The sequence below is a fragment of the Sturnus vulgaris genome, chromosome 7 (assembly GCF_052056855.1).
Source record: "Sturnus vulgaris isolate bStuVul1 chromosome 7, bStuVul1.hap1, whole genome shotgun sequence".
NCBI lineage: Eukaryota > Metazoa > Chordata > Aves > Passeriformes > Sturnidae > Sturnus > Sturnus vulgaris.
In genome coordinates, this window is record NC_142249.1 from 31,635,519 (window position 1) to 31,649,234 (window position 13,716).

The window sequence follows — 13,716 nt, forward strand, 5'->3', positions numbered from 1 at the left end:
AGATGGTAAGAAAAAAAAAAAAGAACAGAAAAAAATTAAAAATAAGTAAAGTGAGACGAGAAAAAAAAAAGATATGAGAAGGAGAAGAAGAAAAGAGAAAGACAGGAGCTTTTCAAAGCATGGGTTCTCAGAAGCCACTGACAGCTACAGGGTGGATCACTTTACCACATGCATAGAATCTGCTGTCAAAATAGTTTTGATTTTTACCTCTCAGTTCTTCAGCTGTTGCTGGGAATTTTTCATTGCATCTTCTACCAGGACAGAAGGAAAATTCTTTTAGTTCAATGAGAAAATGAGAGTAATATCCAGTAGTACCAAAATATGATGACCAAACCATCTATTCCCGAAAGACTGCAACTATTCCAAACTACTGCAAAGGCTAAAAAGTTAGCGATTGTTCCACTTTTCTTAAAAGACAGAGAGGGAGCCATGGTACATGACTGAAAGATTAGCTAATCAGACACAAATTGAATGCATTTGGAGAACAGCCTGGTGCCCAAAGTTCACATTCCAGCTGGGCTGAGTCCCAGTCCTCTTCCACCCCAGACGTTGGCAGCGCTGCCCACACCACAGTGGACTCAGAGTAAAAGGGCATTTAGGAAGCACTGGGCCACTCAGGCTCCAGGAGAGCACAACCAGTTCCACTGAGCCTTTAGCTCCAGGATAATCAGCATTTTATATCCACTGCTGTTCAGGTTTATAAATCATCTGAATGATTAATCACACATAATTAAGATGCCCTGCCTTGGACAAGTCTCTGACAGAGAACAGGAGTCACATTGGAGTCAAACTGAGCCATCGTGCCCAGGACACCAAAGGACAAGTCAATGGCTGCTTTGTAAGATTAGGGCATGGAAATTTATCCTTCTGCCTCCTGTACCATCATGAATCCCAATGTTGCTCTGAAGTATCTTCTCCTCTCCAGAAATAACAAGAAATAGCATACCTTGCCTTTCCAAGAACATCATAAAAATGCCTAGAAGGACAAGTCTTTTTGATATGCACCTCAATCACCCCATTAGGTTTTTGTCTTCAATTCACCAAGATCTAAGCCAGCTCTAAAAGTGCGATTACTACCACAAGGCTGAGAGAAATTACTTAAATAGGTCAGTTTATCAAGATAACAAATCTATTAAGAATCCAGGAACACAGAGAAATTAGACACACAGCACTCTATCACACTAACAGGTTTTGATACTGGTGAACATTACAGTGAAATATTAAAATAATTCAAGGTGGGGGAAAGGAGGATAAAGCAAGGCAGTAGATTAGGAGGTGGCAGGATCACAGCGTAATTTAGGAGGTAAGAAAAACAGATACACCTTTGTAAACCTCAAGCAACACATGCCCAAGAGATAAAGACAATATTCTTACAAAGGACTAAACACAATACCTCAGGGATTTACTTAATTACTTCTATTACAGAATTACCCCAGGGAGGCAACTATCAATGCAACAGTTACCGAATATTTCAGGTTGCCATTTTCCCCCTGAAGAGAAAAACGCAAATCAATCTTCCCTAACTTCTGTGCAACTGCTGCTCAGGCAGATTCTTCAGTAGTAAGCAGTGCCAGTGCTAGAGCTCTTCTTACTGCACAAGAGCCCTACTGATATCAATGTTTATGCAAAACAGGGCATTATGGCTGTTTGAGGCACCAGCACCTGGCCCCATGTGTCTGAGCACCTTAAAAATCCCATCCTATACAAACATTACTCAAATCTATTTTCCGGGTGGACAAAAGTAAAAGAAGCAGCACATAACCATAGGAGAGCTGACACATAGATCCATCTGCATTCCAGGTAGTTAACCTCTCCTTCTTGATGAATAGAGACAGTGCTGCTTGAAGACAAGGAAAGCTCAATGCAAGGACTTGATTAACACAGTGCTGAGAATCTGTCTCTAAATCAGTCATCACTTACATATATTAAGCATGCTGAGGCTGAGATGGAACACACAGTACTACTTCTACTGTGTGACTAACTTCTTGCTGAATGCCATTCAAATTGCCAACAAGAAAGCATCTCTACGAGGTGCTAGGAGATCGCCACAAGATTCAAGCTGATTCCCTGTTACAGAAAGAAACTGTTTTTAGCCCTGCTGAAGTGAGTTTGTTTATGAAAAGGAGAGAGAGTGGTTTTCATACCAACGTCTCCTGAGAAACAGAAAATGAAACGCTACAATTTCAAGAGAGCCACCATGCAGGTGCAGATCAATCATCTGCCATTAACATGCATTGGCAAAGAGAACGGCCGAGACATGCACACTTCTCAGAAGTGAAGGATGACGAGTACTAATGTAATGTTGTTATGATGGAGACACGGAAAAGGGTCGAGCAAGAAGGAGCCCTGAATCAGAGAACCAAACAAAAGACATGTGCTGAGGTAGCTCAGAACTCTGCTATCAGAAATCTTGTGCAGAAGGTTTGCAGTAGTATTTGGGGAGAAAAGTGATCAGTGCATTTCAGTTTCTCTTCCAATGAGGTTTCTGACACGAGACCAAAAAAAAAGGTATTTATTTTTCGTGGTACCTTAACACTCACCCACTCAAACTGAGTTAATAAACTACAAAGACTTAACTGTATCCTTGAACAAGGAACCTCAGAAAGTTACAATAAAACAGGTTTGGATGGGAAAACAGGAGTAAATCTAACATCAATCCACGGGCTTGTTTGATGTTTGTATATGGCATTCTTATCCCCTACTCCTGGTCCCCCACCCACTCCCACACACAATCCCCATCCCTTTTTAAGTCTGAATCAGAGTCCAATAAACTCTCTTGTGAAATTCCCTGTCCCTTAGCCCATAACCTTACAAAAATGCCAGTGCTTACTCAAGACTATCTGCGCTGAGGGCAGCTGGTCTCCTCACATGACTTTAGTTAAGCATCTGCAACCCACAGGCTGCAGCTCTTCCCATGCGCCCGTACAAGTCTGTGGGTCAGCTGGGCACTCGCTCCCATCGGCCAGGGAATAAATCCCACTCTTATCTCTGCTCTGAATGCAAGGCAGATTACTGATAAACAGTACACTTCTTTCTCAGTTAAGTATTAGAAAGCCTCATTCACGTGTAAAGCAATGCTTACATGAATTCTAGAGTTGAGTGTGTTTTCAGAGCCTGAGAGTGCATCAAAGCCAACACATGGAAAAGGCTGGCCTGAAGAGAGATACATGCAGAGAGGAGAGGACACACTTCCATGCAGTGAAACACATTTGTAACCTATCCCAGAATAATACCAGGACATAAACCTGAAGACAAATACAGTCATCCCCTCTCCAATAAATCCGAAAGCAGTCCCTCTACAGCTAACTGATCACAAGAACACATGGAGAACCCCCTTTTAGGCAGTCAGGATTTGTAGTTGGTAGAGCATCACCTATTCATTGTGTTCTGCTTCCAGCAGGTATGCTGCCTTTGGAAACAAATTCTCAAACACAGGATTTCTTTTTTTCCCCTCTCTCAGCATTGGATAACTTTTTAATACAATGCAAGAATTTGCACATTTTTATTCCAATCAAACCTCAATTCAAGAAGCCAAGATCATTGCCTCTAGCTGATCCAGCTCACAGAGGTACCAACTATACTCATCTTTGTTACATGGTCGCTTTCTCTTTTGAAAGACAGACTCCTTCAGGTAGCAAAGAGAAGTCAGAGCCTACTTTCCAAATCCAGTGACCCCAGAAGAATTATCTTAAAAAGCAGCTCAGTTAAGACTGAACAATGACAACTACTTTTACTCCTGTCACCTTATGGATTCAGAAACGGCAGACTGCATTAACCCTTCCATGAAGCCTGACTAGCACAGCCTCGGACCAGAGAGGCTGGGGACATAAAAATCCAGCAATGATAGGAGAAGGTAATTCAAACAATAAACTCATGCATCTTCAGCTAGGAAATCCAACAAGCTGCCTTTCCCCCAAAAGAAACCTACTACCAAGGATTTCACTCTCTTGAGAAAAATTAGTTTTTAACAGGCTCCAGAGCCTTATAAAAGTGCTCATGAGTCAACACAAGAGTCACCCAGCTTTCAATGTCGGTGGGTCATAACAAGAGTGTATGATTTCTCCTGGTTTGGAAACAATTTGGAGAGGATTAAAAGCAAAAAATCTCCCACAAAGTAAAACTTGCTTAAGTACTATAGTTTAAAATGCCCTGAAAAAGAGAGGAAAGGTGATATACATCCTAACCAGCCCTTCTTCCGTGACTGCTGGTACCATCCAGTCACACAGTCACAAATGCATTCACATCTAGTCCTGCTCCACAAAACGCAGGCTGATGTGACTGCCAGTGTGAAGTCACAGAAAACATCTTAACTCCCTCTTCTTGACTTATCTTCACTTGTCTTTGCCAAGGGTAGTTTGAAGGAGGAGATAGAGCTTGTGTGCATTAGGGGGGCAGAGCTGAACCCAGCGGATTTCCACGGCAACGAGATACAGCCCCAGTGAGGAAGGCCTGTTAATAGCTGTGAGGCAATGTGCTCAGCAGAACAGATTTTTCTATCAGACAGCCGGAGATAGCAGCTCGTGGAAGGAATCTGATGCTTGGCCTTGTACAACCCCACTGAATTCAGCCCGTGCTACCCTAGCGTAGACCACAGCAAGACAGAGACTGTGTTAGTAGGAGAAATAAACAGGCAATGTGGAGAGACACTCTGCCTTTGAAGACAAAGTAAGAGTGCTCCTAGGACATTCCTCATTAACTGAACATCTATTGCCAAACCATAGGAAAACCCCAGCATTACTATGAAAGTGAAAGCAACTGTGCAATGCACAGATTTGTGCATACTGTACCATCACCTACTGCCCATGCTCCTACCTTTGACAAGTGCACATTCATACACAAGCCAACCTCTTACAAACAACCTGCTATTTGGAAAGGGAGGGAGCTGTAATTGTTCCAAATTTTCTACTGAGGGAGCCAATCATTTGGTCTTTGTAATTTAGGCTCCTTCCTACTAAAATACAGTTACCAACATTTCCCAACATGGTATTTTATTTATTTGTTAGTATCCTCCAAACTCTGCTCATAACAGACTGCTAAATCCTCTAGCTGTAATCATGATGGGATTTGTCTTGCCATGTAAGGATAGTCTCCAAACACACTGATTTCAGCAGGACAAATCTCAGTTTATAAAGCAAAAAGCATACACATGAGGCTTTGCAAGACCAGAGCCCCAGTGGGGAAGAGCTGAGGCCATTAGCAAACTTTTTCAAGTCAAGCAGAAAAACACCAACTGTCCCACTCACAGTGTATGCTCTGCTGGAAATGCACAAAAACCCATTTATATAAAACGTAAGAAAAATATGTCATGTACAGTTTATAAAAATATATCTAACAAACTAAGAACAAAACCAGAAACTCTACAAGTAGGCTTCCCAGTCTGGGAAGAGAGAAACTTCATGGGCTATTTTTTATAGCAGAACAGTGACAGCATCATCCTGATGAGGTTTTATTTAAGTCCTACAACTTTTCTTGGCACTGCAACAGGCAGAACTCGAAACAACCCAGAACTATGACTCAAAGCAGGCACTGAGCATGAGGCTTTATTTTTTATTACGTGTTAGGGCTGTAAAACTACCAAACACCTGATTTTAATAAACAATCCCCGTTTACACACAAGCATCAGGGCTGAGTCTGTGATAGGTTCATCCTTGTTCAGAGTCCTGCACATCAGAAGGATGGCAACTGCCTCACAGCTTCAACATTTTACGTGTGGTAAGCTTGAAGCACGAGTCCCAAGGCTGCTTGCATTGCTTGAAGAGTGGCGCCTTGTACTGCTGTTGTTTATACAGATATGGTAATTAAAAATTGCACTGTAATGCATTTGATAATAGTCTTATTGTTCCCGTGAACTGAACTGCCTCAGTTAAACATGGTATCACAGCTAAATAACAACCTGCATTTATACTTTTTTTTAGTACTTTTTATCCTGCCTGTACAGGAACTCCGGGCTTTTTCACCATAGAGATTTCCAGCACATCTCAGAGCAAAACACCTTCCTGCTAAACCAAAAGCCTACTCCACATTCCCGTGGAGCATGCTCTCCTGAGATGCCTAAGTTCTGTGCCAACACTGAACCCAGAGTGACACACAAGGATAACCTCTGCCTGATAAAACCAGCCAGATTTTCTACACATTTCTCAGTAAAACAGCAGCATGCTTGGATACCGTTCCATAGGTGTGCTTAGCACAGGGCTATTCCATTAAATACAAATGAAGGGCGCTAGCAGAGCTGGCTGACAGTGCTGGAGCAGCCGTCACGGGAACCCAGTAAGACACACTTCTTGTATCTTTAGAGCCTTAACTTGGATGGAGCAGAAACGAGGGAACACCACAGCTACTAAAAAAAAGCAAGATTACAGGCTAGCCACCACATTGCACACCATCCCACCCAGCAGCAGGTAGCCTAGGAGTTCAGCTGAAAGTCCTGCCAGCCTTCCAGCATCAGGCAGGCCTATGAAATGAGACTACCCTACTTCTCTTGCCCTTCAATGCTGAGCACACATCCAAATCACTCAGGGCTCGCCTACCTGCTTCAGGAGGAACTTATCCTCCGCGTTGATCTTGAGGGAGACAGCCAGGTGGATGGCGGAGAGCACCACCCCGCTGATGACCGCAGCTCTCATCCGCACCGGCAGCAGCGTGTAGATGCTGTAGATAAAGAAGACGGTCCACCAGATGCCCTCTGAGGCGCTCCTGGGCCATACCAGCAGAACCCCTACCACTTGCACTGCCAGGATCACCAGGATGACAGAGTAGCATGCCAACCACATGTGGTCCTGGTGGAAGTTGTTGCGGTTGCACACCATGCACAGCACCACCATCAGCACGATGGCCAGGGAGAGCACCACGACATAGGATACCTCATAGCGGCCGTGTGCGGCATGGAAGATGAGCATGACCACACAGACCAGCACCAGCACGGCCATAAGCATGGTGAGGCTGCTCTGGTTTAGCCGAAAGAAGTAGCGCTGATAGAGACGTTCCAGTTTCTCAGACTGGAACTTCTTGGACCTGAAGATTTGCAGCAGGCTACTGCAACAACTGCCCATGGAGAAGGCCGCCTCGGAGTCCCCCTCGTCCCCGTCCTCTTCCTCCAGCTCCTCAATCTTGGCCTTGATGCGTTTCTCATCCAGCCCCAACTCCACAGAGCGGGGCCGTACCTCCCCCTGCTCCCCCAGCTGCCGGGGGCTGGCATTGTTGGGGGCAGCGGGGGAATCAGTGCCGGGCGGGTGGCGGGACCGGTGACGTCGGCTGTCGTCACCGTGCTCCTGCCAGGCGGATTTGGACCTAAAGCTCATCATCCTGCAGCCGCTCTCCCCGCGGTTCCGGGGCTCGTAGTCTTCCTCGCTCCTCCACCTGCTCGACATGCGGGAGGCCTTCTTGCCCGAGGACCTGTTGGGAGGCGGCGGGTAGGAGTAGCCATTGGCCCGGGCCTCCGCCTCGCCCCAGGCCGAGCGGTGCTGCTCGGTGCCTGCCCAGGGCGCGGGACCGCCGAAGCCCGGGGGGCTGACGCTGTTGGACCGGGACATGCCCTGAAGGACGGGGCCGCGGGCGAGGGGATGACGGCCAGGCAAGCACAGAGGACGAGCCGCCAGGAGAAAACCCCAAAAGCCAGCGGGGAAGGAGGAAAAAAAAAAAAAAATAGGGGGAAGAAAAAAAAAATAAGAAAGAAAAAAGGCAAAACCCGCAAACGCCCCCAAAGTCTCTGGAACGGCCGGGCGTCCCCAGAGCCAGGGTGTCCCCGGCGGGACGCTCAGGGCAGTGCCATCGCCAGCCCCGGCACTTGGACACCGCCGAGCGCGCTCGGCACCGCGCGGACCGGGACGCCCCCGGCTCACGGCCGCTCGTCCTCAGCCGCGCCGCGGCGGCCGGAGGGGCTCGGGGCGCCTCGGGGGAGCCGCATCGCAGCGCGCCCGCACCGCTCCGGCCCGGCCCCCGCCGCTCGGGGCCGGGCGCAGGGCGGGCGCTTCGCCGCGGGCCGGTCGGCGGGGAGCTGGCGGAGGGAGGCTCAGGCTCGCAGGGATACGGCAGCCGCCGGCGGCGAGAGCATCCCCTGCCCGAGGGGCGCGGTGGGGGGGCTGCCCGGGGCGGACCGGGCTGCGGTGGCGCTCCCGGCTCGCCTCGCCTCCCAGCGGCGGAGCCCCGGCTGTAAGGCACGGCCGGCGGCAGCCGCGCCGCTCATGCACCCGGCCGCCGCTCCCGCTACGCCGCGGTGCCTTCGGGCGGCCGCGGCGCCTCTCCCGCAGGCACCGGGGGAGAAAGGAGCAACCGGCAAATCGGAAAAATCAGAAGGGCAAGGGGAAAGAAAAAAATCCCAAAAAGCCCGAGGCGGAGCAGAGGCGGGGGCTCGGCGCTGCCTCCCCCGCGCTGCCGGCGGGGCTGTGCCGGTGCCGGTGCGCGGCTCAGGCGGCAGCGGCGGCCCCGCGCGCGGCTCTCCCAGGGACGGCGGCGCCGCGTCCCGGCCGCGCTTTGTGCTCCCCATTCAGCCGCGCGCCGGCCGCGCCGCCCCCGCCCGCCCCCATTGGCCCGGCCCCGCCGCCGCGCGCCCCCATTGGCCGCCGCCGCCGCCGCCCCGCCAATGCGCGCGCCCGGGGCGGGGCGCCTTAACCCCTTCGGCGCCGCACGGGGACCGGCACCGGGCGCAGCGCCGGGCGAGCGGGGCCAGCGCCGGGCGAGCGGGGCCGGCCCCGTGCGCTGCCCCACGGCTCCCGTGGGGCCAGCCGCCTCCTGCTCGGCACGGCACATCAAGCACCGCCGGCCGAACTGGTGAACAGAGGAAAAACGAGCCCCAGAAAACCCGCCCGCAACATCAGCACCTGTTAACACAGAAATTAAGGGTAAAACACACACAGAGGTAGGTTTGCCTTGTTTTTTCAACCACTTGGGCTACAGCCCTCACCTTCACCCGACAGCGCTGTGACACCGTTTTATGGCATATTCCCTAACCTGGGAGTCAGGCATGACGACACGACAGCAGTTCCCAGCAAGTTTCAATCTCCAGACTCTTCGACAATGTTCTTTCAGGTGAACCACTCTTTCTGCAGATGAGAGTGAGCTAATTAATGATTTACAGTGTTTTGAAGGTAAGCATCATATGTACTAAGAATGGTATTATTGCTTGATGTTCTGCATCATGCTTTATTAAAAACAAACTGTCAAATCAGATAACTGCTTTGCTTAAGTTCCTGAAACTGGTAATTGTCTAGACGTTTGTTCAAACATTGAAAATCCCTGCTCACAAGTAGTCCTTAGCAGTAGTAATGCTGAAGCTGTGGTTATCAAGGGACAGAGATAAGCAACGTTTGTAGAGAGGTAATATTGCTGGACACAGTTGGGGAAAAAAAAGCCAAGCCAGATAACCTTGCAAACAGAAGCCCTTCACATGTCCTTTACACGTGAAAAGTAACTCCACAAACTACGGCAATTTAGGCCTTTGTGCATTTCAGTGGTTTATAAAACCATACGCTGAATTTTCAGCAGCTTCTTCCACAGAGCGACTTTTACTCACCAGGAATTCACAGTTAAAGATTTTCACTAAAACAACACACACAACTATTGCAGTGGGGCTCACTTACGTGGCTCTTTCCTGACAGATGCTACACACTGCAGGTGATCACGACTGGACTCACAGTTTGCTTCCCACGAGGAGAAATTTTTACATATAAATACCACTGCCCTTCAGGTGGAATTTATCATTTCTTGTGGTATTATACAACAGTGTCACTATCCATACACTACTTTTGTTCTACTCGAGTAGAACAACACTAAAGAATTGTGTGGTTGGTTACTCTGGCTGCATAGGGCCTGAACCCAAGGGATAAAGACAGTGAAACAATTCTTCAGTGAGCTGTAAACTGGGACAGGTCTTTTTGTTTTGTACACAAAGTCCCATTCTGAAGTTCTTCTCTCAAAGCCAGCAGTAAAAGATCTCACTTTTTCACAGTAAAACCAAGTAAAAGGAGAAAGCTGATTCACAAAATAAATTGGTGAGCCTAAAATTAATTCTGCTTCACAGAAAATTACTATGAACCAAGAACGTTCAAAATCCGCCTCTTGTTAAATTTAGTTCTGGATATCAACAAAGCATTGCTCAGGTAACAGACTAAGTAATTTTAAGGTTTTTATGTTTCACCACTGAGACTAAATGAGGTCTTACTTAGCTTTTGCATCATGATAGCCTCTGGAAGCCTGAATCCTAGGCAGGACTCCAGTCACAGTAAGCTATAGCCCTTTCTCCAGAAAGTTTATATACAGAGGTACCAAGAAAATGGTAGTTTCAATTCTAGAGTATCATTCATGTTTCTTTTCACTATGTCATTTTGTTTGACATACAGTTTTGCTTTTCTGTAATGTCATAAGAATTGATGCTTAATCAACTTTAGGGTGTTTTAGAAAAAATTCAGACAGAGGGGGAAAAAGTTTTGTCCTTGCTACAAGGGAAAACAAGTCTTCAACCAAAAGTCTGTAACTTTAGAAACACGTAGGTAATATGAGGTGTTGAGTTTAAAGAGAGGTAAAGGAGCATTTGGAAGAGATTCTGCAGAAAATCTGCAACAACAAGGATCTTAAGAAGCTAAAAAGTGTCTTAGAAGCTAAGAGTAGCACCAACTAAATGAGTACTTCACATAATGAGGACATATAGGGCTATGACAAAGAAGACGTAAGATTCCACATGGATAGTAAAAAATCTATAATGCCCACTTGTAGCTGATAATGTCACTGGATCACATAGAACAGTAGAAGAACAAAGGCAAAAAGCAGGATATTTTAATATTAAGGATACAGACCATAATACAGACAGCTTATCTACAGCTTTCCTTCTAGCTTCTTCAAGCCCTGGCTCTCGTGTCAAATTCAGGAACCTCATTACAAATGGCAGTAAGATACAATGTTTGTCTCACCCAAAAAAGTTATGCACGAAAGCAAAACACTGCATGTCCTGGGGCTGTAAAGTAATTTTAAAAACACTAGCACTTATTACATGAACATTCAGGCAATCATTCTTTCTTAATGAGTTACACATAGAGAGAATTTGCCTTTTTCTTTCACAACCTAGCCCAGCCATTTTCTGAAGGATGAGTGTAAAACTGAGGATCTTCTATATCTCAGACCCAACATGGCTATGTACAAATTATGACCTTAATCAATATAAGTGTGCTTTGCATAGACGTCCACATAAAATGAGAATATTTACTTGTTTTGTTCAGAGATCAACAAATACAAATATCACAATACTGTGTAGAAAAACAGAGAAATTTCCTATTCCTTATCCAGAAAGGCTAATGTTGCACCTTCCAGTTTAGTCTAGCCTTCACAAATTCTACCTGCCCCATCATAAAAGCGCCTTTTAAAATTTTTTTTCTTTATTCTTTATTATTATTATTCTTTGTGGGTGGGTGGGATAGTTGGGCAAAATTCCTTTCAGTAATAAAATTCTGGATTAAAATTGAACCATGCTTCTTTTTCAAAAAGTATTTATTTGGTTAAAATAATACCTAAATGAAAGTAAACACACGGAAGATTTAGAGAATGCTTGCACAAAATCACTCAAATGATGTAATTTCCTCAAGAACCTTCAGGAAGCCATGAGGGAGTCAACAGAGAGCTACTGTGGCAGATCTAAACTTAAACATATAAGTTCACATAAATTCTGGTTCACATGTAGTCTCATAATTTGTATAAATAATTTTTAAATTTATTATTATTACAATAGGTGCAGTAGACAAACATTAGCATTCTTTCTTTCCATTATTTACTTTGAATAGGGAATACAAACTAGATAGTGACCACAGAACATCTGTGTCACATTTGACTCTTCATAGTCTTCATGCACTACAAGATTCATGGAAGCATTAAATCCAGAACGTTATAATATCCAAAGCAGCCCTCTGAAACCAAGAGATAATCACACAGTCCAGCTTGGAGCCATGAAATACTCAAATGCTGCTACAAATTCTGTTGCTCCACACCACTCTTCTCCCAATAATCTGATGATTCAAAATGAATAGAACCAAAAGTGAGAAAACAGTGAAAACATAAAACCACAGTGACTTAAAAAATAAACAAAAGGTCCAACCCAAAACAATCTGACTCATCACTGACTTCTGGGGTTTTTTACGGATACACAAGGAGCCTAGCAAGACAAGATGCTTTTTGAATCATATTTATCAGTTTTCTCACAGCAGCACCCGTATTTTACCCCAAATGTAGAAATAAAATATCCTGCACGCCCATGCTGTTTGGTCCAAGCAAAGCTTGAACACAGATCTATCTGCATGTGCACATTTGCAATACAGGAGGATTGCATCATGAAATTCACTATAATGCACATACTTCATGTGATCATTCCAGGGATTTCACATAATCCTGACATTAAGAAAAAAGCAGCCAAGGATTCCAGTTCTTGACACAGAATGTGAAGACAGCAGCTCATTTGTTAACTGTAGCACAGGTTTACCTGCTCACCTTTGGGTAACAGCAAAGCAATGAACAGGACTGAAATGTCTGTACTGAGTGGACTCCTGGAGGCTGCATGAAGCTCAGAGCACAACAGTAGTAGTCTTACATCTTTCTTTCAGCAGTTTATTTCTTCAAAATCTGGTATGTTAGGTCTCATCTGAAGCTATGCATCATCAGGAGCCTGAAGCACAGCAGCCTATGAATGCTTGCATCTCTCTGTTCTCTGAACATACCTGTAAGCCTAGAAAAAGTTTCCACACATTGTCTGACTTGACAATACCTTTTGAAGAATAATTCAGCATTTTCAGACTGACGTTTGCTTCTGCTAAAGGGCTCTAACAGTATCAACTATCTTACTAGGTAACTACTTATTAAGTAACAGTATCCAGTTCTGCTAAGTAAACTAACCAGCAAAGTCTGACTTTTCCATTTCACTTCCATTTTCTTGCTGATGCAAGACAGCTTTTCCCACTGTTCCAGTTTGCTAACAAAGTGCTTTGTTTACTGAATTTAAATTGCACCAAAAAGCTGGCTAAGGAAACTCATTTGATACTCTCAAACCAGCAACTTTCCCTGCAGTAGTTTATACACAGGAACAGAGGAATAAAACAAAGCACCTAAGTCAGTGCATCCTGTCAGTTCCTAATAGTCTTGTAATAAACACCTGGAGGAAAATAAAACAAACTTCATGTCATCAGCACACTAGACTAAACATTGCAGCCTCTCCATTAAGTGCTGCTGTTCTGTCCTAATAAACAAACAAGAAATTCCTCCCAAAACCAACCACCACCACCCTCGCCCCAAAGAACAACAACTACTAGTATATTCCAAAGGGAACAGGAGGCAAGTTTCATGTTTCATCAATGCCCAAATATTCTTTGGGAAACACAGTGCTAGAGCTCTGTAACCTCCAGTACCTCTCCTCTTCCATCTCATCATTTTATTGACGGTCGTTATGTAGAGAAGACCAGCACTTGCTATCTTTTCTTATCCAGTAAATGAAGAGGATGTATTTTACCCAAAGAAACCTCTAAATGGCAAACTGATTTCATAAAAGCCGTCTAGTATCAGGCTGATTGGAGGGTCCTCCACTTCCTATGTACTCTCCAAAACTGATGGTTTTTGTGGGCATGCTACATGCAGAAAAGAACAAAGCACTGATCTTTACATTGCCATCAACTTAAAACTAATGTTAAAGAAGATACCTGAAATGCCTGTATCCCTTTTATGTATTCTTCAGATTATGTCTGTAGAGTG

At 45.5% G+C, this 13,716-nt stretch overlaps 1 protein-coding gene across 1 annotated transcript in view; it reads right to left on the reverse strand.

Annotated features, from left to right (window-relative positions):
• Positions 1 to 7,686, reverse strand: part of ADCY5 (adenylate cyclase 5) — a 202,653-nt gene extending 194,967 nt beyond the window's left edge. Inside the window, exon 1 of the mRNA XM_014871774.2 lies at positions 6,528 to 7,686. Coding sequence (XP_014727260.1) covers positions 6,528 to 7,529 — 1,002 coding nt within the window. The 5' untranslated portion in view covers positions 7,530 to 7,686. The remainder of the gene's footprint in view (positions 1 to 6,527) is intronic.
• Between the last annotated feature and the right edge of the window lie 6,030 nt (positions 7,687 to 13,716).